Source organism: Rhinatrema bivittatum, chromosome 14 (genome assembly GCF_901001135.1).
Source record: "Rhinatrema bivittatum chromosome 14, aRhiBiv1.1, whole genome shotgun sequence".
Lineage (NCBI taxonomy): Eukaryota > Metazoa > Chordata > Amphibia > Gymnophiona > Rhinatrematidae > Rhinatrema > Rhinatrema bivittatum.
The window spans coordinates 49,275,615-49,302,979 of record NC_042628.1 but is presented as its reverse complement, the minus strand read 5'-3'; the positions used below and the strand labels follow the sequence as shown (position 1 = coordinate 49,302,979).

At 43.4% G+C, this 27,365-nt stretch overlaps 1 protein-coding gene across 1 annotated transcript in view; it reads left to right on the top strand.

The window, feature by feature from the left end:
• BCL3 (BCL3 transcription coactivator) overlaps nucleotides 1-27,365 on the top strand; it is a 67,231-nt gene that overhangs the window by 24,054 nt on the left and 15,812 nt on the right. Inside the window, exons 4-6 of the mRNA XM_029576763.1 lie at nucleotides 23,081-23,282; nucleotides 23,833-23,921; nucleotides 24,079-24,156. Of these exons, the coding sequence (XP_029432623.1) occupies nucleotides 23,081-23,282; nucleotides 23,833-23,921; nucleotides 24,079-24,156 (369 nt within the window). The remainder of the gene's footprint in view (nucleotides 1-23,080; nucleotides 23,283-23,832; nucleotides 23,922-24,078; nucleotides 24,157-27,365) is intronic.

The following is a 27,365-nucleotide window of genomic DNA, read 5'->3' as shown; positions in this document are numbered from 1 at the left end:
CTTGCTGCTTTCTCCTTTCCCAAGTGGGATTAGTATGGGGCGAAAATAGACGGGGTGGGGGGAAGCAAGAGGATGGGAGGAGGTAAGGATGGAGGAAAAAGGAAGCTGGGGGCGATGTGAGATATATGGGCCAAGGGATTTGAGAAAAAAATGGAAGAGGGGAGAAGTATAGAACAGTTACAGAGTTTAAATCAGGATAGACTAAAAGCAGCATTTTAATATCAGGAACAAGCTGCAGAATTTGCAAAAAGCTTTGCTGTAGCAGTTTAAGTGCAGAAATTCAGCCTGAAAGGCGTAAAATAATGCAACCCGCCAGCTCCGCAGTTTCGTCATCGAAACGGGGCTTGCAAATGCAGCTTTTTGGGGGGGACATTTTTCCTCAGAAACATAAAAGCCCCCTTGTCTCCGTTTCTGGCCCCGAAAGTTATTTTCGTGAAGGAGGAAGCGTGAAACGCGCCTTTCTCTTGTTTATGTGGCAGCCGGCAGCGGGGTCTGAGGAGAAATCACGTGAACGCATGCGGCCTGGCCCTAGGGAGAAAAGGGGACTTTCCCTGCTCGGGAGGCAGAGCCAGACTTCCTCCCCGGGGCCGGGCAGCGGGACCGCCCTGCGCTGCCATAGCAACGGCACTCAGCGCCCAGTCAGGAAAGGTTTGAAGTGCGGCCAAAACAAAAGAAGGGCGGCGAGGGGGAAGAAAGGGAGCCTGGGAGAGACGGCCAGGAAGAGGCTTTTTCAAATGTCTTTGCAACTTCATTTTACTTTATTGTTAACATTACGATTATATTTTTCCTCTTTATATTTTTAAGTACTTGATTGCCTTGGCAACATGTGGAAGAATTGACGTACCAATAACGTTTCTTAAGCTTGAGACAGCCAGGAACGGGTGGCGGGGAAACAAAAGTCAAGAGAAAAGAGCCATGTATAGAGAAGGAGGAGAAAGAGACAACCAATAGGAGGAGGAGGAGGAGGGAGCAGTGCGCCAAGAGTATTTGGCGCGCTAAGCGAACTTTTGGTCATGTATCCCCTCCCCCAAAATACCACCTGCACTGCTCCCTTCTACCAGCTGCAGTAGTTCCAGCACTTCTCTTCCTTTACATAAGAAATTGCCATACTGGGTCAAACCAAACATCCTGCCCAGCATCCTGGTGCCAACAGTGGCCAATCCAGGTATCTGACAAGTACCCAAACACTAAGTAGATCCCATGCTACCGCTGCCAGCAATAGCAGTGGCTATTCCCCAAGTCAACCCGATTAATAGCAATTAATGGACCTCTCCTCCAAGAAGCTATCCAAATCTTTTTTTTTTATTATTTTGCAAATTTCATATTTGACAAATCAAATTCAAGATAACATCATAATTCAGGAGTACATTCATAAAAATTATTTATATTTCCAAAAAAGATCATAGATCTTTCCAACCAAGAAACAAATCTCCATAATACCAAACAATAGCTGAGGGGGGAGTTTCTATTCGCAAGAGAAATCATACATTATTAAACCATATATTGAGAGATTACGGAGTTTACTGGAATTCCTACAATACGAAGATGATGTTATTACTCTGTCTCATTACTTCTGCGACTCTCTAAATACCTCTCCAACTGATCAGGGTCAAAATAAACATATCTTAGTCCTTATGTTTTCATTACACATTTACAAGGAAATCTGATACTAATTTGGATCCCAAAAGTTCTGGCCTGATTTGCAAGAACAAAAAAATGTATGCGTCTTGTCTGGGTCTCCTTAGAGACATCAGGGTATATCCATAATTTTTCCCCTAGATATAAACACGATCTTTTATTCAGATATAATTTTAATATAGCATCTCTTTCTTCAGATAGACAGAACTTCACCAATAAAGTTCCCCGCATTTCTATTTGGGAGCTATAAGAAGTCTCTATTAAATCAGTAACATTTAATGCCAGATCTTCTTGTTGTAAATTTTCATTTACTTGTTCTTCATCTTTCTTCTTCGGTAAAAAGTATGCCTTTAATATCTTTGGTAATTTGTCTGAAGATAGTAACAGAATTTCTTGAAAGTAATTCTTCAGTTGTTCTTTTGGCAATGTCAGTTTACACTTTGGGAAGTTCAGTATCCTTAGGTTATTATACCTAAGTGTGTTCTCTATATTTTCCATCTTTCTCCAACAAAGATTCTCCTTGGATTATAGAAGATTGTACTTGTTTTATCTGATTCACTTCCTCATCTAACTTCACCAAATTAACTGTATGTTTGTTTATTTCTGGAGTCCAATTCTGCATTTCTTTTATATTCAAAGACAAAGTCATCAAGGCCTTTTGTGTCGACATAACTGCCTGCCAAATCAGATCCATAGTCACCACCTTAGGCTTTTTATCAAATAAAAAGGGCATAATATTTATACTTTCAGGCAGAGAAATACCTTGAGAGTCCGAAGTTCTTAGAGGCTGAGTAGTCTTCGCTGCTAAACCAGCTCCCATCCCGCTGGTAACAGCTCGGTCAGCGCCGAAATCACCCTCCACTTGACGGGAGGAGGTAAACAAAGCTCCCGGTCTTTCTAGTGGCGCAGCTACTCCCGTTGCAGCTTCCCCGATTGGGCTCAGTTCAAGCGACGCCATCCGTCCTTGTGCTGAGTCTAGCCCCACAGCGTTTTCACCGTCGCCTGGTGGATTGGGGGTTGTAGGAGCCCTGGGACTCAAAGTGGTTTCGCCCAGGAGCAGAGGTGCTTGCTCACCACCAGTCTGCTCAGCGGGCCTCTCTGGGGATATTACCTCCGTCGGGGGTCGAAAGCTCGTCAGTGTTGTCTGAATCAGCACGGGTCCAGTAGGGGTCAGGGCTCACTCCCTCACCCAGCCTTTACGTTTGGTGTGAGGCATCTCAAAAACCTCACCAAAATTCGCAGACAAAGGGACAAAAGAACAACGCTATCGGAGCTTCACACACCAACGTCTCTCACAGACGCCATCTTGGCCACTCCCCCCTATCCCTATCCAAATCTTTTTTAAACCCAGCTACACTAACCACATCCTCTGACAACAAATTCCAGAGCTTAATTGTGCTTTGAATGAAATATAATTTTCTCCGATTAGTTTTAAAAGCACTACTTGCTAACTTCATGGAGTGCCCCCTAATCCTTCTATTATCTGAAAGAGTAATAACTGATTGACATCTACCCGTTCTAGACCTCTCATGATGTTAAAGACCTCTATCATATAGATAGAGGTCTTTAACATCTGAACAGCCCTAACCTCTTTAGCCTTTTCTCATAGGGAAGCTGACCATCACCTTTATCATTTTGGTCACCCTTCTCTGTACTTTCTCCAGTGCAACTATATCTTTTTTGAGAGGTGGTGACCAGAATTGTACACAGTACTCAAGGTGCGGTCTCACCATGGAGCGATACAGAGGCATTATGACATTTTCCGTTTTATTCACCATTCCCCTTCCTAATAATTCCTAACATTCTGTTTGCCTTTTTGACTGCTGCAGCACACTGAGCCGACAGTTTCAATGTATTATTCATTATGATGCCTATATCTTTTTCCTGGGTGATAACTCCTAATATGGAACCTATATGCAACACCTTGCACTTGTCCATATTAAATTTCATTGCCATTTGGATGCCCAATCTTCCAGTCTCGCAAGGTCCTCCTGCAATTTATCACAATCTGCTTGTTATTTAACTACTCTGAATAATTTTGTATCATCTGCAAATTTGATTACCTCACTCTTCGTATTCCTTTCCAGATCATTTATAAATATATTGAAAAGCAACGGTCCAAGTACAGATCCCAGAGGCACTCCACGATTTACCCCTTTCCACTGAGAAAATTGACCATTTAATCCTACACTCTGTTTCCTGACTTTTAACCAGTTTGTAATCCATGAAAGGACATCACCTCCTATCCCATGACTTTTTAGTTTTCCTAGAAGCCTCTTATGAGGGGTTTTGTCAAACACCTTCTGAATATCCAAGTACACTACATCTGCCAGTTCACTTTTATCCGCATGTTTATTAACGCCTTCAAAAAAATGAAGATTTGTGAGGCAAGACTTCCTTTGGGTAAATCCATGCTGACTGTGTTCCATTAAACCATGTCTTTCTATATGCTCTGTGATTTTGCTCTTTAGAATAGTTTCCACTATTTTTCCTGACACTGAAGTCAGGCTCACTGTCTATAGTTTCTCACTTCGCCCCTGGAGTCCTTTTTAAATATTGGGGTTACATTGGCCACTCTCCAGTCTTCAGGTACAATGGATGATTTTAATAATAGGTTACAAATTTTAACTAATAGATCTGAAATTTCATTTTTTAGTTCCTTCAAAACCCTAGGATGCATACCATCTGGTCCAGGTGATTTGCTACTCTTTAGTTTGTCAATCTGGCCAGGTTCACAGTGATTTGGTTCAGTTGGTATTGGTTCTGCTCAACACCCCTCTTTGCTTCATGCTGTTGGGATTTTGCCACCCCCACAATTTTTGGCACTTTAAGCAGACACCTAGTTTACCTAATGGAAGCACCAGCCCTAGGAAGGAGAAATAGCCAAGGGCCCAGAAGGATGGACCAGGATAGAGAGGAAGTGAAGAGAGTGGAAGGGTTTTCTGTTGATAAACATGAATTAGCATGCTATTTGGGTGACGTCATCGGCGCTCTCATGGTCTTTCCTCCTTGAAGGCAAAGCTTCGATGTGCTGTGCCCACGTGGATCTTCCCATGCATAGTGTATCATCGGTCTCCTCGGTGCTTTTTTTCCCGAACTCAAGCACAGACGTATATTTGTTTTCTCCTCATTGCATCTCCTTACGTTGTATTTTTTCTTTCAAATTTTTTCGTGCAAGCGATCCCAGAAAAGCATTTTTCACTGTTACTGGATGATGTCCAAAAAGCTGGGGTTCAAATATTGTCAGTGTGGACACATAATGTCTGTCACTGACAATCACAATTATTGCTACCTGTGTCTTGGCCTGGACTGCAACCAGGCATTGTGTAGGGACTATGGTCACATGTCTCCCAGAACGAGGAGGCAGAGAGTGGAGAAAATAGCCTGTCTTCGAGATAAAGAAGAGACCCATTCTGAAACTTACGCACCCTCTTCAAAGCACTCGACTCACTCCTCACTGGGACCTACGGCTAAGATGCATGAAGTTCATCGAAGAGCATATTCCATGGAGCCGCAGATGGCCAAACATAAAAAACTGGGTGATAAGGTTGCTTCAGCACCATCTGAATCCTGATCTAACCCCGTGGAACAACCAAAATCTGATGCGGGACCAGTGCGTCTATGACACCAGCAAAAACCTTGGAGCACCACCCCAAATGGCCTACTGTGTTGAGTTCCCATTGAGTTTACAATGCAACCACTCAAGAATTAAAAGAGTTTTATTTTTATTTATTTATTATTTTTATATACCGACATTCAATCTCAATTACATTCAGGTACTGTAGGTATTTTTCTATCCCCAGAGGGCTTACAATCTAAGTTTGTACCTGAGGCAATAGAGGGTAAAGTGACTTGCCCAAGGTCACAAGGAGTGACAGCAGGACTTGAACCCTGGTCTTCTGGTTCATAGTCCACTGCTCTAACCACTAGGCTATTCCTCCTCCTGGAAAAGTTGTTCCGGAAAAAAGACCGCGTCGCACACAACACACCGATGCAGCCTTTGAAGCTGGTGCCAACATCACAGTGTCCAACGCAGGTCACCATGCACTCAAAGACACATGGCGGGCCATCGATGCATTCAAAGTGTCCTACCAGGCATTACATGACACACATGCCAATTCCTTGACGCATGCATCATCCAAAGAAACAGGTAAGAGGAAATCGACTGCCCCCCATAAAGGGCATGAACCCCGAGATGCCAAGAGCCCTCATACTAAGAAGAAGAGGTTGGAACAAGCCTCCATCTCCAGAGGGTCGGCAGGTAGATCTGATTTTAGACATCTTATCACAGCCCCCTTGGGTATCACCTCCCAAGCCTGTGTCGCTTAGCTCCAGGTCATCTTCTTCCGAGGAGGTATGTACAGTCTACTTGGACGTATCCAGTCATTCCCACCTACAATGTTTCATTCTTTGGGAAGAACTATCTCAGAATCCACTGGAAAAGGGCTCCTGGGCCCTAACTCTGAGTTCTTCAGCCATTTCGTCCGCAGCTATATGCCCGAGGGACAATCTTTCTCCAGTTCTTGCAGAGCAGGATGCTCAAAGGGTCATGCCGAATCCACCTCTGACCCAGTCCCAGCAAGCCATGGATCAGATTTCCTCAATCATACGAAATCTGTTCTTTTCTTGGTATCCAGGTCTACCACTTCCTCATCTTCTGGGTCCAAGCGGGAAAGGGCTTCCTGACCGTTCTCCATTCTCGCCAGAGGCAGCGGTTTCCCACATTCCAGATAAACAGACCAAACCTCCACTTTCCCCTTAATCAGTTCAGCAAGACTCTCCATCAGATATGTTGCCTTCCAGCTCAACAGGTTTTCCTTCTGACCACCAGAAGAACCCCCTGATCATTCTTCACCTCCAGAAGATCTAACCTATTCAAGATTCGTAGAAAAGCTGGGGATGGTGCTGGGAGTAGAGGTCCAGAAGCTCCTGGACCCTCGAGAAGAAGTATTCGGAATCCTGAAGAACCTGGAAGTCCCAGCTAAGCCATCGGCTCCACCTTTTCACAAGGTCCTTGATGCGGTGCTTTTGAAAATGTGGGAATCTCCTCACTCCAACCTTCCAGTTTCTAGGAAATTGGACCTGAAATTCAGGTTACAGAAATCCACCACTTATGGGGTTGTCCAACTTCCACATGCTTCTGTAGTTGTGGAATCCACAACGAAATGTGCTAAAAAAATCTAAGTTGCACGCCTCAACTCCAATAAGAGAACATAGACTTCTTGATAAGGTTGCCAGAAAGACCTTTCAGAGGCGATGTTGACATCTAGAATACAGCAACATCAATTTTATGTGGTACGATATTTGTACGAATGTCTGCAGTCTCTGAAACCATTCATGCGTTTTCTGTCAATAAGCAGGCTGAATTAGCCATGCTATTTGGGTGATGTCACCAACAGCACACTCTCGAGAACATTTCTTCTCCAAGACTAAAAAGCTTAGTTGTGCTGCGCCTGTGCGGCACTTCCCGCGCACAGCGCATCATCACTCTCTTCAGTTTGTTTTTTTCCGGCTTATGCATGGAAGTTTTTCTCTCTGTCTCTCCCTTCAAAAATGTTTTCTCTCACAACTTCACGCTAGCGATTTCCAAAACAACACTTTTCAGTGCTAACATGACCTAAAAAATACAGGATTCAAATATTGTCAGTGCAGACATATCGTATCCGTCACTGACAATCATAATTATTGCTATATTTGCCTCGGCCCGGACCATGAACAAGCGTCCTGCAGAGATTGCAGCTGCAAAGATTGCCAGCCTCCGGGACCAAGAACAAACTTCGTCAGCCTCAGGGAGTTCTGTGCCCACCCAGGGACCTTCAGTTCAATCGTCCCCAGGCCCAAAATCTAGATCCCATGACGTGGCCAGAAGATCTTCATCAGTTGAACCTAAAAGAAAGAATCATCCGAGGCCTGAGGTCGAACTGGCACCGAAAAAGATAAAATCCAGACCATCAACTCAGGTTCTGCGCGATCCTGTTGTAAGTGCGCCGTCTGCACCGTAGGAAGACTGGCACAAGGAGGAATTAAGTTTGTCCTTTTCTAAGCGCCAGGATTCCTCCACGCAAATGCCAAAAAAGGCATTGAATGAAAAGCATGCCACTATGGTCTCGACGCATGATGCATTAGTGCAAGCCTCAGGGCAGAAAACAAAGCATGAACTTTCAAGCCAGATAGTGTTGCACCCTACGAAGCACAACGTATCAACTCAGATGCACCATCCGAAGCACGGTGCATCGAAGCATTTGCACCATCTGATGCATGGCGCCTCCTTGACGCAGGGAAAACACTCATTGACGCATGTGTCGTCAAAAGATAGGAGATCTCAGAGCCCCAGTGTCTTGCATGACAAAAGTGATTCCCGAAAGGTCCAGAGCCATCAGGAACATAAAAGCAGATTCCCATCACGTTCTGACCACATTATGGATCCCTTACTAGATATCTTGTTGCAGCCCCCTTGGGTATCTCCGCCAAAGCCAGTTTCTATCAACTCAAGGTGGGCCTCCTCTCAAGAGAACCATTCTGAGTATTCATGTTTAGCCTCTTGCTCACATCTTCAAAGGTTCATCCTTCAAGAAGAACTTTCTTCAAGACGTGTTCCTCCGGCACAAGAGCAGTGGTCCTGGGTGCCTCAGCCCTCTTTGAATATTTTAGCTGCAGGATTACATCCTCGGTTATCGACTTCCAGTTGTACTCAAGTGAGACCACAACAACCGAAGCACCCTACAGGTATGCAGATGTCTCATTTACAAGAGACCATGGATCAGATTTCTTTGATCATAAAAACCTCTTATTACATCAACAAGTCTCACCACTGAACCTCCCAGGTCCAGCGGGGGATGCACCTCTATCCAGCTTCCCTGGACAGCATCGCCAGCTCAGGTTGATCAACTAGATAGTGAGCAACATTCACCTCAGTCAGTACCTCCAGGATCTCTAAGGGACCATTCCCCTGACAGCTCAACTGGTATCCCATCCGATCCACCAGAAGAGTTACTGAACCATTCCTCTCCTCCAGAGGATCTTACTTATTCTCGATTTGTAGAAAAACTTGGCAGCTTATTAGGAGTGGAGGTCCACAAGTTGGCTGATCCTTTGGAAGAAGTATTTGGAATTTTGAAAATCCTAGATGCTCCGACTGAACCATCAGCTCTACCATCCCACAAATTGTTGGACTCCGTACCATCTAAGACTTGGGAATCACTCAGTCAATTCCACCTGTTTCTAGGAAACTAGATCTAAAGTTTAGATTACAAAAATCTACTGCCTACGGAGTCATCCAACTCCCTCTCGCAGCAATGAAGCAAGCAAAGAAAACTAAGCTCCATGCATCCACTCCTCCAATAAAACAGCACAGAGATCTTGATGAATATGCTAAGAAGAAGTTCCAGAGTGCAATGCTAACTTCCCGAATACAACAACATCAATTTTATATAGTACAGTACTTGTACGAGTCCCTACAATTATTAAAACCCTTTCTTCATACAGCAACAGGTCAACAAATTATGCCTCAACTATTTTATGACATGCAAGAAGGTTTACTTTACTCAGAGCAGTGTATGAATCCTTCAAGACATCATCTAGGACTTCTGCCACAGCCGTTGCTGCTCGACTTATAGCCTGGCTTCGTTCTAGCTCCATCAGGGAGGACATGCACAGGAGATAACTTGTTCGGAGACAAGTTCAAGGATACTGTAGCCAGTTAAAAGAACAAAACGTGGTGGTTTAATCCCTTTCAGGATCTTCAGATTCTCAAACAACAACAAGATGCTTTTATCAACGCAAACCTTATTACTACTAACGAAAACCATATGAGTTTCCTACCATATAGATCTCAACAGTTCCAACCATATCAACAGCCACGTTCACAACCTTAATCCATTCAAGCTAGAGCACGCCAAAGAGACAGAAAACAGCAAAAACCCTCCCGGACATCTCTTCAGAAGCCTCCACTGTCTTTTTGAAGATGACTCAGCCACAGCCATGTCATCCAGTAGGGAGGAGAATACAAAAATATTTCACAGAATGAAACCATATCACTTCGGATCAGTGGGTACTTCGAATCGTCCACAAGGGTTATCATCTAAATTTCCTCTCCCAACTTTCCCTTCCTCTTTTACACCGGCATGTTGAAGGATGCTTCTCAGTTACCTCTTCTGGATCAAGAGATTCAGATCTTACTCCAACAATGGGCCATCCAATTGGTGCCCAAGCTACAGGTCAGTTCAGGAGACTATTCCCAATACTTCCTGTTAAAGATTGTGGAAAGATATCCTTTTAAAGGGCCTACGATGGGAACCGCAGTGCCCTTGGATGATGTCAGCTGCTTCAATCCTTATACAGTGCCCCTCTTCCTGCCACCTCAGCAATGGGTCAACTACCCTTCAGGTAGTGTGAGTTGCTGCTCCTCTTTGGATCCTTTGGCCTACCTTGCCTTCGTCTTCAGCATTACCTTCTTCTGCCTTCATCTTCAGCCTATTTCTTCAGCTTCAGCCTTGCCTTCATCTTCTGCCTTCTTTAGCCTTTGTCTTCAGCTTTGCCCAGCCTTGCTTCATCTTCAGCCTTCGTCTTCATCCTTAGCCTTGCCCAGCCTTGTCTCCATCTCTCCAGCCTATTTTCATTTCTCCAGCCTTGCCTTCCACTTCCATAGCCCAGCCTGCCCTTGGACTGATTATTGGAACTGACCACAGCCTGGACCACGACCATCCTTACTTGCCGCCTACCACTGACCATAGCCTGGGCTCTCATCACCCATGCTTGCCACCTGCCTCTGACCTCATTCTGACACTGGATCTACCTTTCCACCTGCATCCCTGTTAGTCTTTCCTTCTCCAAAGGGGAGGAGCTAGCAATCTATTACGCTCGCCTCCTCCAGAGGGGAGGAGTAGCAATCTGCTGTCGCTCACTCCACCAGGAGAGCAGAGTTGGCAAGCTGTTCTGCTGTGCTCCTGAAAGGGAAAGGAGTAGCGATATGACATGATCTGCTCCTCCAGAGGGGAGGAGTTAGCGAACTGTTGTAAGATACTCCTGTAAGGAAAGGAAGTAGCAAGCTGTATCAATCTGCTAAGGAGTAGCAATCTGTTATGGATCAACTCTTCAAGGAAGAGGAGTTAGCAAAAGGTATATGGTACTTCACTATGAGATAGCAATCTATCATGCCCCCCGCTACGGAGTAGCAATCTGTATATATATATAAGCTGCTGGCAAGTCTCAGAGAAAGAGGAGTAGCTGTCTATACAATACCTCCGTGAGCGGAGTCAGTGGTCTGTAGTGGTTGGCTCCCACAAGGGGACAATAGTGAAAGGAATGACCACCTGGAGGAAATGGTGAATCCCTGGGCCGATGGCAGATGACAGCGCCCCCAGGAGGAGATCCTGAGAGAAACCACTGGCTAGGCTAGTTCTCTGGCTAGGCTAGTTCACTGGCTAGTTCACTGGCTAGGCTAGTTCTCTGTGAACCGGAGCGATATGTATTGTATACAGGAGCTCCAGTATATAAAAACCATAAATAAATAAATAAATAGGCTAGAATATGAGATAAATACAATAGTTCTTTATTAGACTGGAAGCTGGACCACCAGAGGGTGAGCGAGGGGCGAGAAGAGGCACGAACGCAACAATCCCAAAGACTGCCACCTAAAAGCTTCCGGCCCCCGGAACCCAAAGGCTCAACCCGAGGGAAAAGGGGTTGGTATAGGCGAAGCACCAGTCCAGTCTCTGCATCATCTGCTCCACCCGTTGGCAATAAGGACCTATAGGGCCTTCCCTATAGGTTGCTTCAATCTCACCCTGACACAAGGAACCACAATCCTAACAATCCATCTCTTATTTTGTTCAGCTGAAGGTATTCAATATACAGTACCTTTTCCTTTTTAACTAAAGGTACTTTCGATTAAAAACAGGTGACCTTAAGAACATAAGAAATGACATACTGGTTCAGACCAAGGTCCATTGAGCCCAGCATCCTATCTCTGACAGTGATCAATCCAGGTCACAAGTATCCAGCAGATTCCCTAAAGTAGATCTATTTCAAGTTACTCAATCCCTGGAAAAGCAATAGCTGGCTTTAGTCTATCTGGCTAATGTTTTATGGAGTTTTCCTCCAGGAACTTGTCCAGTCCTCTTTTAAACCCCACAATGCTAGTTGCCTTGACTATGTCATCTAGCAACAGATTCCACAGCTTGTTTGTGCACTGAGTGAAAAATACTTTCTACAATTTTCTTTTAAATCTTTTAATTTCTTTTAATTTCATGGTGTGACCCTTTGTTGTAGTATTATTTGAAAAGGTAAATAGCTGTCCTTTATTTATTCCTTATAAACGTCTACCATGTGCCCTCTCTGCCTTCTCTTTTCCAAACTGATGAGCTCTAACCTTTGTAACTTGTCATCATAGGAGAACCATTCCATCCCCTTTGTCATTTTTGTCACCCTCCTCTGCAGCATTTCTAGATTCAGCATGTCTTTTTTGTGACGGGGCAATCAGAATGGCACATAATACTCAAGGTACGGTCACACCATGCTCGATAACAGAGGCAATATATTTTCCATTTTATTATCAATTCCTTTTCAGATCATTCCTAACATTCTATTTGTCTTTAAGAACATAAGAACATGCCATACTGGGTCAGACCAAGGGTCCATCAAGCCCAGCATCCTGTTTCCAACAGTGGCCAATCCAATCCACTGCTGCACAGTGAACCAAGGATTTTAACATATTGTCCACAAAGACCAAGATTCTTTTCCTGGGTGGTGACTCCCAATACACAATTCAGCATTGTGTACCTATAGTTGGACTTATTTTTCCCTATGTGCGTCACTTTGCACTTTTTCATATTAGATATAATTTGGCATTCAAATGCCCAGTCTCCTATTCTTGCAAGATCCTTCTACAGTTCCTTGTAATCCATTGCTGTTTTAACAACTTTTCATAATTTTATGATCGCCTCACTCGTCATAATTTTATGATCGCCTCACTCGTCATTCCCTTTTCCCGATCATTTATAAATATGTTAAACAGCAGAGATCCCAGAACTGATCCCTGTCATACTTCACTAATGACCTTTCTCCATTTGAAAACATGACCATTTTACAGGGTGAGAAGCCTTCTTGATAATTCAGACAACGCTGCTTGAATATGCTTTGCTTTTGGAATTGGCCGTAGAAGTAGTCCTGTACTTTTTCCATAAGGTCCATGTATCAGTACCCCAGATTGTAAATGTCGAGGCCCAGCATTGGCTGTTGTCTGAATCTTATTCTGCATTTTTCTGCCCCGCCCCTGCCGTCGAAGCAGAGAGCAATGTTGCAGTTAATCAAAATCATGAAGGCTAATTGGTTAAGGGTAGTAATCCCCATGCCTTCTGTTAGGGGAAGTAGCTGTTGCTCCATGCAAGTTATCACTTCATTTCCATCTTTAGCCTTTAGGGATCCACAGTGTTTATCCCATGCCTTTTTGAATTCGTTTACTGTTTTTGTCTTCACCACCTCTTCCGAAAGGGCATTTCAGGCATCCTCCACTCACTCCATGAAGAAATATTTCCTGATGTTGGTTTTGAGTTATCCCCCTTCCAGACTTTCATTTCATGACCTCTAGTTCTATTGTTTGCTTTCCAATGGAAAAGGTTCGAGGATCGTGCATTATTAAAACTTTTCTATCCTTTTTGAGATATGGTCTCCAGAAATAAACACAGTATTCCAGGTGAGGCCTCACCAAAAACTTGGACAATGGCATTATCACCTCCTGTTTCTTACTGGTTATTACTCTTTCTATGCAATCCAGCATTGTTCTGGCTTTAGCTATTGCCTTGTCTCATTGTTTTGCTGCCTTCAGTTCACCAGATACAATCACTTCAAGGTCCGTCTCTCAGTCCATGCACCCCTCATCGCATACAGCTCTTTTGGATTACCATACCCAGAATGCGTGACTCTGCATTCTTGGCATTGAATCCCAGCTACCAAACCTTAGACTACTCTTCAAGCTTTCTTAAAGCACTTTTCATTCTCTCTACTCCTTCAGGCATGTCTACTCTGTTGCAGATCTTAGTATCATTGCAAATAGACAAACTTTGCCTTCTCTCCCTTCCACAATGTTGCTCATAAAGATATTGAACAGAACCGGTCCCAAAACCTATCTTTGTGGTACTCCACTTAATACCATTCTCTCTTCAAAGTAGATTCCATTTACCATTACATGCTGTTTCCTGTCAGTCAACCAGTTTGTAATCCATCACCTTGGCACCAAGTCCCAAACGTTTCATTTTATTCACGAGCCTCCTGTGCGGGACCATATCAAAAGCTTTACTGAAATCCAAGTAAATCACATTGAACACTCTTTCTTGATCCAATTCTCTAGTCACTCAATCAAAAAAAAAACCCCAATCAGATTTGTCTGACAGGACCTTTCCAATGGTGAATCCATGCTGCCTCAAGTCCAGCAACCCACCAGTTTGTAGATAGTTCACTATTCTTTCCTTCAAGAGAGTCTCCATTAATTTTCCTACTACCAAGGTGAGGCTGTAAGCTATAAGCTCAGTAAAATATTTTTTAAGAATAGCCTTTACCATTTTGCCTGACCTGATGTCAGACTCACCAGTCTATGGTTTCCCAAGCATTCCTATATTTTGTAAACCAGGAATTGGCTGTAGCTTATGGTTCCTTCATTTTCACATCAGTGGGATATGATTCACCTAATAAGGGTTTGAGACCCACCTTTTCAAAGCACCCCTATACTTTTTTAAAAATTGGTGTAACATTGGCCACCCATCAATTTTTAGGTATTGCGGTTGTTTTAAAAAATAGGTTACAGATTACAAGCAACAGGTTTGAAATTTCATGTTGGAGTTCTTTCAAGACTGTGGGATGGATACCATCTGGGCCTGGTGATTTGTTACTCTTTAGTTTGTAAAATGTATCTAGTACATCCTCCATTATCACAGAGCTTTGTTTTAGTTGCTCAGACTCATTAAAGAATGTTTCCAGCATATGTATGAACCCAACGTTCTTCTCATTAAAGACTGAGGCAAAGAATTCATTCACTTTTTCTGCTCTTTTCGTATCCTCTGAGTACCTCCTTTCTCCACCAGTCATCTAGCAGCTCAGCAGAGGCTCTCACAGGCTTTTTTAGTTTTTGCTTCTCTGGCAAGCTTCTCAAATTCTCCCTGGGCTCTCATACTACTCTTTTACGTCTAATTTGTCAGTGTTTTTTGTTCTTGCCTAGTTTCTTCATTTAGTACTGCTTTCCATTTTTGAGTGGTGCCCTTTTGGTTTTAAATGTGTCTTTCACCTTACCATTAAACCATGTAATACATGGGATGCATTTTATTTGGACTTTCAAGATGGTATTTTTAAACAATGTCCATGTCTCATGCAAACTTTTAACGTTTGCAATTGCTCTTTTTAGTTTTTTCTAACTCTAAACAATTATCTCATTCTATTGTAGTCTACCTTTTTAAAGTTATATATTACTGCATTAGTTTTGCTTAATGCCCTCCTTCCAGTGGTTATATCATCGCTATTGTTTAGCAGCCCCAACACAATAATCCCTTGCATCAGTTTGTGCATTCCATTGAGGACTAGATCTAAAGTAGCTACCGGTTCTAGGATCCATTGCTCCATGTAACAGTCATTCATGCCATCTAAAAATTTAATCTCTCTTGCATGCCCCATGAGACAGTGACTTAATCAATACTGGGGTAACTAACACCTCCCATTTTTGTGTTGCCAAGTTTATTTCCCTTTCTAATTTCAGTTAACATTTCAGTCTGTTTCTTCATCTTGGCCAGGTGAATGGTAGTGTATACCCACTGCTATATTTTTACCCATCACACATGGAATTTCTATCCATATGGAGTCCATAGCTTAGGAGTGAGTGCTGAGGTGGTGGCCTGGATTGCAAACTGGTTGACGGACAGAAGACAATGTGTGATGATAAATGGAACTCTCTCTGAAGAGAGAGCGGTTTTAAGCGGTGTACCGCAAGGATCGGTGTTGGGACCGATCCTGTTCAATATCTTTGTGAGCGACATTGCGGATGGGATAGAAGGTAAAATTTGTCTTTTTGCGGACTACACTAAGATCTGCAATAGAGTGGACACGCCGGAAGGAGTGGAGAGAATGAGACAGGATTTAAGGAAGCTGGAAGAGTGGTCGAAGATATGGCAGCTGAGAATCAATGCCAAGAAGTGCAAAGTCATGCATATGAGGAGAGGAAATCCGAATGAACTGTATTCGATGGGGGGAGGAAAGGCTGATGTGCACGGAGCAGGAGAGAGACCTTGGGGTAATGGTGTCTAATGATCTAAAGTCGGCGAAACAATGTGACAAGGCGATAGCAAAAGCCAGAAGAATGCTGGGCTGCATTGAGAGGAATATCGAGTAAGAAAAGGGAAGTGATTATCCCCTTGTACAGGTCCTTGGTGAGGCCTCACCTGGAGTACTGTGTTCAGTTCTGGAGACCGTATCTCCAAAGAGACAAAGACAAGATGGAAGCGGTCCAGAGAAGGGCGACCAGAAAGGTGGAGGGTCTTCATCGAATGACTTATGAGGAGATATTGAAGAATCTAAATATGTACACCCTGGAAGAAAGGAGGAGCAGGGGTGATATGATTCAAACTTTCAGATACTTGAAAGGTTTTAACGATCCAAAGACAACGACAAACCTTTTCCGTCGGAAATAAATCAGCAGAACCAGGGGTCACTAGTTGAAGCTCCAAGGAGGAAGACTCAGAACCAATGTCAGGAAGTATTTCTTCACGGAGAGGGTGGTGGATGCCTGGAATGCCCTTCCGGATGAAGTGGTGAAGACCAGAACTGTGAAGGACTTCAAAGGGGTGTAGGATAAACACTGTGGATCCATCAAGTCTAGAGGACGTGAATGAAGAGTGGGTGGCTCGCAGGAATGACAGCTACTGCCTGGAGATAATACCCTTATTCAATAAACATACACACGGTTAATGCGACTCCAACATTGCTCTAAGCTTCAACGGCAAGAGGAAGTGTGGGAAAAAAAGGATTTGCATTCACAAAAAAGCGGGGAGTAGCTTGCTTGTTACGGCGGTTACTACCCCAAACCAAATAAGCCAGATACTTCACTTTCAATGCATATCCAGCACAGCTCTCTGCTTCAATGGCAGGGGAGAAAGTCTGATACTTCACTTTCAACGCACATCCAGCATAGCTCTCTGCTTCAACGGCAGGGGAGAAAGTCTGATACTTCACTTTCAACGCACATCCAGCATAGCTCTCTACTTTAACGGCAGGGGGAATGTAGAAAGGTGGATATACAGACAATAACCAACAAGGACCGAGTTACATAGTCTGGGTAAACAAAGGCATGGGTGTAGCTTGCTTATTGCAGCGGTTTCTACCCCTAACTATGGTAGATATTTACTTGGATGCAGTTCCAACACTGCTCTCTACATTAATGGTGGGGGTGGAAGGGAAATAGAACCAAAAGGTTACTAAGAGCCAAGAGTAACAGAAGTATGAGAAAAAAAAAAGTGCATAGCTTGCTGGGCAGACTGGATGGACCGTTTGGTCTTCTTCTGCTGTCATTTCTATGTTTCTATGTTTCTATAGTGCATTTTATTTCCTGCAAGATTTTTATTATGCCTTTACATATTGAACTGTATGTTCACTTCTGCCATTGACATTTCTTGTGACCTTGGGCAAGCCACTTTTATCATTGCCTCAGGTAATGACTTAAATTGTAAGCTGTTTGGGACAGGGACTTATTGTATATGAATTTAAATAATGATATAAGCCACCATGAGCATCATTTGGAAAGTCAGACCAAAAAAAAAATCACGTTTTAGATTCTGATTGGTAAACACCAATTACATTTTCTCTATTTTTTAAAAAAAAAATCTTGTCAGTCTTCCTTCATCCACAGTACCAGACATTTTAATTAGGGACATAATGTTTTTGATTATCATATTATTTATTTAGATTTATATTCTGCTTTTTCACACTTTTTTTTTCTTTTTGCAGTGCTTCAAAGTGGATTTCATTCAGGTACTATAGGTATTTCCCTATCCCCAGAGGGCTTACAATCTAAGTTTGTACCTGAAGCAATAGAGGGTAAAGTGACTTGCCTAAGGTCACAAGGAGTGACAGCAGGACTTGAACCCTGGGTCGCCTGGTTCGTAGCCCACTGCTCTAACCACTAGACTACTCCTCCACAAAGTCCCATTAAAAGTCCATTTTAATAATATTTTTTTTTAGTCAATAAAATTCCTACTAGAATTCTCTTTCTGCCTTACTCAAATTGAAATGAGCTGGCAGAACTAACAGTATTGCTGTGCTGGATAGTGCAATCCCTCAATTATAATGGGGCAATTTTTGGCCACCTGCATAGGTGCAAGATCCATACTTCTGTACCTTGTAGCTTAATTTCGAAAGGAAACAAATTAGCTACAGGGTATGCAATGACAATAGCTAGACTCAATTGTGAGCCTACTGGATGGGGATGAATACTATATCTGAATTACCTTAAAATGGACTTACTGCACACAGACCAGCAGGCTTCTTGCAACATATCCAATTACAGATGATTGGATATTATTAACCAAAATTTCATCCCCCAATAGACCTGACCAGTACTGTGCCAATTTATCCTGAATTATTTAGAAAAGAGGATTTTTTTTGCAGGTTTTGGATACCTTTTATTGGACCGATGTAAAAATCATCCAAAGGTGAACTTAGGCTCACACCAGCAGTAACGGCACCGTTATGAAGAAGCTCACATTGGCAGTGACCGAGCACTGCTGAGAGGAAGAACCGAGAACCCTGTCTCTCACCTCTTGCTTATGAGGGGTAGTTCCTGTACCTGTCGTGGCAGGAGCCCAGTATAGAGATGCGTACGTGAACGTGAAATTGTTTATCAGGCGGTTCCCATGTGCAGGTTAGCAGTACACTACTTCTCGTAAGGAGTGCACCTGACACAGAAGCACTATGGTTCTCAGAAGGGACTGTTTGCGTCAGCGGCGAGATGGTGGCAGATGTGGTTAGTTAGAACTGCACAGTTACTGGGTTTCCTCTGGTTTCTGCAGAAATGCACAGGATGAGTGAGAATGGATGGCATGTCCTTCACACACATGCACACAGACGAAGCCTCGCATAGACACAGGCACATTCTCTTGCAGACAGTATTGCGCAGGATGCTTCATAACTGCAGTCTGTATTTTACACACACAGAATCTCTCTCTCACTCTCTCTCTCTCTCTGTCTCTCACACACACACACACACACACAAAAGCCCACAACCATCTTGGCGATGTGAATTTACTTTTAGCAGTACTCTTACCAGTCTGGCAGTCGGAGCTTCCTCACAAAATGGTCCCTTGTCAGTGAGACTCCGGCAGTCTCATTTGTGTGTCTTGATTAGATTGTAAACACCACAGAGATGGAACTTTCTCCTGTGTGTTTATATACGGCGCTGCATACGTGCCCTGTTCACACTAGAAAATAAGTGATATTAATAACCATACTTTGAGCTTTCTCACAGCAGTGATTCCTGTCAGCGGTAGTCCTGTGGTGTCCTTATAACCAGGAACCTGATTCGGTTCTCATTTGGTACTTTTGTAGGGGAAGGAAGCTTTTTTTTTTCATTTGATGCCCCCTTCTCTGCAGGAGCGGTCTCTCTTTCTTCTGTCCCCACTTACTCCTCTCCCCCAGGCTGGCAGGAGGAGAGCAGCATTTCACCTTTGCATCTGTTTCCTCTGCCAGCCAGCTTTGCTTTAGCACAAGGGTGGGCACATTTTTTTTTCTCAAGGGCCATGTTAGAATCTCTTGCCTGCACTAGGGGCTGGGTTGCAGGGAGGGACTCTCCCTGGAGAAGAGAGGCGTGGGGGGAGGAAGCTGGAAGAAAGAGAATGTAAGTCAAGGCAAACCTGAGTATCCATAAATGTACAGCCAGTCATGGCAGGCTATGATTGGTTTGGAAGCCCGAGGAGTCGGTGGATGCTGCCAGGTTCATCCGTTTCCTCTCTCCCTTCTACAGTACAGTAGTTGTGTAAATTGATGGTACTTTATAAACAGCAAAACCACACTCTGGAATTTTTGAAGTCCAAGGTACCTCAGTTTCTAGCATTTTCAAACCCTGCATTTTGCAGAAGTCTTCATATTTACTGCTAATAGTTTGCCTTTTGCATCTAAATGTAGTTTTAACAAAACCAGCAAAGAAGATGGGCAGAGTCTCTTTCTGTAGGACTAATAGATGTTTGAAGATGCAGAGGCTCCAGGATTAAGTTCTGTCCTTTTAGTGTCCAAGCCTCGCCTATTATCCTGGATTCATGGCTCTTGACCTTGTGCACTCTGCTCAGGTCAGACTGGACTTCAGTTGAAAGCTTGTCCCAGAAGCTGCTCTTCAGGTCACGACCTTGGGCATTCTCATGGCCCTTTGCTGTAAGAATGCCCAGGGCCAGATGTAATCATTCCAGAGAGTGGCTACTAAAATGGTCAGTGGCCTTTGTTACAAAGCATATTAAATAAATAAAGCATATAAGCATACACTTGGAGATGTAAACATGTATACCCTAGAGGAAAAGTGGGTGGGGGAGATATGATAGAGACATTTAAATAACTTAACTATCATATAGAAACATAGAAACATAGAAATGACGGCAGAAGAAGACCAACTGGTCCATCCAGTCTGCCCAGCAAGCTTCACACATTTTTTTCTCATGCTTATCTGTTTCTCTTGGCTCTTAGTAACCTTAGGTTCTATTTCCCTTTCACCCCCACTATTAATATAGAGAGCAGTGATGGAGCTGCTTCCAAGTGAAATGTTAAGTTTGATTAGTTGGGTAAGCGGCAGCATAGCTCTCTGCCGTTGAAGCAGAGATATGCGTGAAGTATTAGTTTTTCTTCTCCCCTGCCTTTGAAGCAGGGAGCTATGCTGGATATGCATTGAAAGTGAAGTATGCCTTGAAAGTCACATTAACTATCATCAAATATTGAAAAGCCTAATAATTGGTAATTGAATAAGCCTAATAATTGGTAATACCTATAGCCCATGAACCCATCCCTGGTTTGTTTTTTTGTTTGTTTGTTCGTTTTCTTTTTTTAATTGGGAGATGGCAGCCCTCCATCCTTCCGCTCCGTGAAGGTGGAACACCAACCGCTGGCCACTGGCATCCCACTCCGTGAATGCCTCTGTGGCTACTGCCGCTCCGTGCAGTGTTTTGCTGCCTGCTCTTTATACGCGTCCTCTAGACCTGATGGATCCACAGTGTTTATCCCACGGCCCTTTGAAGTGCTTCACAGTTTTGGACTTCACCACTTCCTCCAGAAGGGCATTCCAGGCATCCACCACTCTCTCCGTGAAGAAATACTTCCTGACATTGGTTCTTAGTCTTCCTCCTTGGAGCCTTAGCTCGTGATCTCTGGTTCTGCTGATTTTTTTCTGACGGAAAAGGTTTGTCGTTGTCTTTGGATCGTTAAAGTTTTTCAAGTATCTGAAAGTCTGAATCATATCACCCCTGCTCCTCCTTTCCTCCAGGATGTACATATTTAGATTCTTCAATCTCTCCTCGTATGACATCCGATGAAGACCCTCCACCTTTCTGGTCGCCCTTCTCTGTACCGCTTCAATCTTGTCTCTGTCTCTTTGTAGATATGGTCTCCAGAACTGAACACAGTACTCCAGGTGAGGCCTCACTAAGGACCTGTACAAGGGGATAATCACTTCCCTTTTCTTACTCAATATTCCTCTCTCTATGCAGCCCAGCATTCTTCTGGCTTTTGCTATCGCCTTGTCGCATTGTTTCGCAGACTTCATATCATTAGACACTATCACCCCAAGGTCTTTCTCCTGCTCCGTGCACATCTACTCTTCCTAACTGCCACAATCTCTCATATATTGCTGATATTCTATTAATATAAAGTTATATACTATATTGTTTTTCGTTTAGTTACCTTGTTATATTGTAAAGCGCAATGCTGAATTACTGTTTGAATGTAAACCGAGGTGATGTTATTTACGTACCCCGGTATAGAAAAATCTATAATAAATAAATCAGCCTTTCCCCCCCCCCCATTGAATACAGTTCATTCGGATTTCCACTCCCCATATGCATGACTTTGCACTTCTTGGCATTGAATCTCAGCTGCCATATCTTCGACCACTCTTCCAGTTTCCTTAAATCCCGTCTCATTCTCTCCACTCCTTCCGGCGTGTCCACTCTGTTGCAGATCTTAGTGTCGTCTGCAAAAAGGCGGGCCTTTTTCAGTAATAGAAAGGAAGCTATAGAATGAGGGGTCATAGGATGAGGGTGAAAAGGGGTAGACTCAGGAGTAACCTAAGGAAGTATTTCTTTACAGAAAAGGTGGTGGATGCATGAAGTTTCCAGTGGAGGTGATGGAGACAGTGTGTGAATTCAAAAAAGCATTGAACAAGAGCAGGGTATCTCTGAGGAAGTGATAGGGATTGTAGAGCTGAGCAATTGGGGCGGATGGACAGACTGGATATGCCATATGGTCTCTATATTTCTATGCTTGCCACTGCAGTCACTTATGGTGGCCCTCACAAAGGTTGTTAAGGTGGATGAGACCCAGATCACACACTGCAGCAGGTGCATGACCAGTTAGAGTAGCGCCTGGCAGGACACAGCCTTGTCACTGTGTATGTTCCCCACATACTTGACCTGTGGCCTGTCAGGCAGCTAAGCTTCTGGCTCTGCTGTAATTCAGAACACCCAGAGCTTGAGGGAGAAGGAATAGCCTAGTGGTTAGAGCAGTGGACTACAAACCAGGAGACCAGGGTTTGAGTCCCGCTGTTGCTCCTTGTGACCTTTGGCAAGTCACTTTACCCTCCATTGTCTCAGGTACAAACTTAGATTGTAAGCCTTCTGAGGATAGAGAAATACCTACAGTACCTGAATGTAAACCGATGTGATATCTCAGATCGAATGTTGGAATATAAAAAATAATAAATAAATAAATAACTGTTCAGTATTGAGGAGCTGGGACTGCTGCAAAAGCACCTCCACTAAGGCATGCAGCTGTTTATTCTGCGCCTCCTACTGATAGTAGTTGTCATTGCACTTTGCCATATCTTTCTTGATACGTCACCCAGTCTGCTGCAGCTGCTCCCTGGATTGAATTGGGGTTGATGGAACCAGATGAAAGATGCCAGTGGGCTGAAAGTGGCCCATAGATCATAGTTTGCCCACCCCTGTCTTGTGGGACAGGGGAAGTGGAATCATGGGTGGGTGAGCCATCTTGGGAGCAGATGCTGGCACTGGGAAAGTGAGGTCTGGGAATTAGGAGAGAAAAAGGCCCTGCATCTACCCCAGCTTTTCACAGGGAAGGCAGTTTTTGTTTGGTGTGGTTTTTCAGGACTGTGATAAAATTGAGACCCTGCTTATAACGTTTCAGTCTGTCATTCTTAGTTTTCTGTGTCTGTTACCCTCACACTCCTTTCTTCCCATTTTGTAATAATCTTTCCTAGACTCCACTCCACCTGGCAGTGATCACTAAGCAGCCAGCCCTGGTGGGTCTGCTGGTGTCGCATGGAGCCTCCCCAATGAATCTAGACCGGAATGGACAGACATGTGTGCACTTGGCATGTGAGCATGGCAGTGTTGCATGCCTGCGGCAGCTAGCTGAAATCTGCCAGGGGAACCTAGACCTGGAGACACGAAATTATGAGGGTAAATATTAAAAGCAGGCACAAATGTATATATAACATCACACACATGTATGCCCAGCACAATTACATATATAGCCATCACACATATATGTGAACACAGGACATAGATCTATAACCATCACATGAATGCATATAATCATCACACATGTATGTGAATAACCATTGTATGCATGTATACAAAGCACATATACGTGTGAGGAAACTAAAGTATTGGAAGGTATCTTTCAGATACAATCAAAGTTGAAATTACGGAATTTGTCCTATTGAAGAGAACTGTACCCTCTCTGCATCCCTGTAATAGAAAAGTGTGAGGGAAAGAAGAGGAGAGACTCGCAGTATGGGGTCAGAGAGAGAGAGAGAGCTATGGAAACAGTAAATCTGTATTGCTACTCAAAAAAGTGCCAGAAAGCAACTTTCATCTGGGCAAAACTGTTTCTCCTCATCTCTATATCTGTCTTTTCTTTCTATTTTTCTCTCTCTTTCCACTTTTCCATTTCATGCTACTGATAGTCTATCTAATTTCTCTTCCCTCCCCTGTGTTTTCCCTCCAGGTTTTACCCCTCTCCATGTAGCTGTGAACACCTCAAATACAGATGCTGTTTTGTTCTTGCTGGAGCAAGGAGCAGATATTGATGCTGTTGTACGTAGCCACAAGCATGTGCACTAGAGACAAGTATGTCTGCATGTGTGAATCTGTATGTGTGTGTGTGCGCATTGCAGGTAATGTGTATGCCAGTACTGGTATGTATTGCATTTAATACAGGCTTATTAATGACCTTTTTTTCTCTGTCTGTAAGGATATTAAGAGCGGTCGCTCCCCTCTGATACATGCTGTGGAAAATAACTCCATGAACCTGGTGATGCTGCTGCTTCAGGTTAGATCCACATTCAACTCTTCAATTGTCTTACATAAGTCATGAAATGCTTGAAAGTTTTTAGCCAATCAAATGACTAGATTCTCTGTCGACAAGCGGGACTGAATTAGCCATGACTTATGGGTAACATTATCTGGTGGCACCGAACAAACCTGACTCTTAGCTAGTAGAGCTTTTGCTCTACTAAACATGTGCAGGAGGAGTTCCTACATTGGTGTTGCCTCATGAACCCCCTCAGTCTTTATTCATCCGAGCATCTGCACGGACATGTACCTCTGTTTCACTCTATTTTTTCTGTAAGAATCTTCTTAACCTTTTTTTTTAAAGTTGCCTCACTGCTTCAGCAGCCCTCAAACAACACTTTTCAGTGCTACCCTTTAAAAGAGAAGAGAAGACATTTTTTCCTCATAATGTCTGTTAAAAAGAGAGCCATGGTGTGTGGATTCAAGGACTGCATTTTTGGTAGGAAAATGTCTATTACCGATAAACATGAATTGTGCTACTGATGCTTAGGACCAAACCACAACCAACTGTTAAAGATCGAGAGCCTGGAAAATGAAGGAACTGCATAATTCTCTCAGAAGCTACATTCGGACCTCAATATCTCCCCTGTCAGTGGAACAGGCTGAATCTTTGAGGTCGAATAAACAGAAGCAGTATGCATTGAAAAAAGAGGTATCATTCAACCAACTGCAGCTGAATTTAATGTTCGTGAAAAACGGAGGAAAAGACCTCAGAATACCAGCATGCCTAGTTCAACAAACTCTGGAAATGCTGCATTTTGTTCAGTCATCGGTCCTAAAAATCTCCATTCTACCTGAACTTTATTAATACAAAAAATTCTTTACACATTTTTTTTTAATTGCTTCTTAAAAAGAACTTATCTTAGCATTTTTTTTGCTTCTTTAATTTTGTGCCGTCGGTTCTGCTCATTTGCCGCCAACGTTGGTCAATCGTTTCACCAACAAAGCTGCTTCAGGTCGTCAATCTGAAACATAGAATCTTCATTAAAACGACATGTACTTTGATCTCTCTCCATATCTCACAATAAAAAACTATACTCACGCATCCTGCAATTCAGCAATCTTTAATCTTGGAGCCGAACGTTCTCACTATAACTTCTGATCACAAATGCCTAAAACAATGGGGCATGTGCACTCTATTTAAGCTCACTATAGCTATAGACCATGCGCTTAAGAATGCATTTTAGAGGTCAGCCATTTAAAGTTTGTTATAAAAAAGAATTCCATTCTAATATCTTATTCAAACCATTAGGTTCTAAAGTTTTTACTGTATATCCCACGATGTTCCAATTGGAGTAACAATTTCTCGCAATCTCCGCCTCTGGCATTCTTCACTTGATCAATGGCAAAACATTTCATACTTTTAAAATCATAATTAAAATCTGAGCAATGGGGAACAATAGGTGCAAATGAGTAGAACCAATAACACAAAATTAAAGAAGCAAAAAAGTGCTAAGATAAGTTCTTTTTAAGAAACAATTTCAAAAAAACATATAAAGCATTTTTCTGGCTGTTCCCACAGTGCAGGGGATCACTGGGGAGAGAGCTGTTTCTCCCCCAGCATTGTCACCTGTGGATGAGACCTCAGATAGTGCCCCAGGACAGGTCTGTGGAGGCAATGGATTCTTCTTATGGCGGGTCTGATTCTGATGACACTTTTCAACTGAGTTTGTCTTATTAATGCATAAGGCATATCTAGCTAGAAAACATGCATCTGTGAAACATCCCTGCCCCAAGGTAGCTTCTCAGCTTCTAAGGTACAAAGCTGGCCCCTCAGGAGGGGTCATGGGGCCCATCTCAAATTTTCAAGAGGAGGTGGATGCCTGATCTGGTTACAGAAGGGAATTCCGAAGGATTGGGATAAGACTTTGGAGCTCTTGAAGTTACCTAAGGTGGATGCACTAGTTTCAGCAGTTATAAGAAGACCACCATTCTGGTTGCAGGAATGCAGCTCTTAGGGATTGCCAGGATTGTAAGCTGAGATACAGCTTAAAAGAATGTTTAAGGTCTTGGCCTTGAGAATTTGAGTGGTGGTATGTAATATAGCTTCATAGCCTAGGCGTATTTGCACTGGGTTCAGTAGATTCCAGTGGTAGAGTCCGAGGACTCTTTCTTGTTGAAAGAGGTAGAGCATCTAGAGGCTGATTTAGCCTTTATTGTGGGATGCATTGTATGATTTACTGTGGACATCTCTGGATGTCAGCAGTTTCGGCTAGGAGAGTGCTCTGGTTGCACAATTGGGCAGCCGATGACTGATCCAAGTCACAGCCAGGAAATCTCCCATTCAAAGGCAAGCTGCTGTTTGGAAAGGGTTTAGAGCAGCCGGTGAAGCATCTGGGAGAATCTAAGGGGCATAAATTGCCAGGGATAATCCCCGGGGGAGCCAAATGCCTTTCTCCAGTACGCAAAACGTTTGGAAGACTCGGCATTACTGGCCAGGGAAGGCATCATCTTTGCAGAGACAATATCCAAATAAATCACCATCTTTTCGGGGGCTACAAAAGCCCTCTCAAGAAAGCTTAGGATCCGGTTGTGGCGGCCTTAAGGGAGCACAATGAAGTTCACTTGGTCCACTCTTTGTGCCACTCTTTGTGCATCGGGGGCCATTTGAACCAGTTTTATGAGGAACAGGCCACGATACTATCTACCAGTGGGTCCTCTCCATCATAAGAGGTGGTTACGCCTTAGAATTTGTGAGCCTGGTATGCGAGGCCTTCATGACTTCTCTGTGTATGGCCAGTGTCGAAAAGGCTGTGATTTGATCCACACTAAAATGCCTGCTGAAGTTGGGAGCAATGGTTCCAGTACCCCTGGATGAACTGAGTCGAGGCAGACATTCCATCTATTTTGTGGTATTCAAGAAGGAGAGGACCTTTCGGCCCATTCTGGATTTCAAGAAGGTGAATGCTTTTCTGTGGGTGCCTCATTTTCGGCGGATACTCTGTGCTTGGTCATTGCTGCAGTCAGAAAAGGAAAGTTCTTGGTATCCCTGGATCTTACAGAGACCTATCTTCATATTCCTATTCGGGACACTTATCAGAAATTTCTCATGTTCATGGCACTGGGAGAGAATTTTCAATTCCAGGTGCTTTCTTTTGGACTCGCAACTGCGCCTCATACATTTACCAAAGTGATGGTGTGGTAGCGTCAGCCTTCTGCAGAAAGTGTATTCTAATACACCCTTAT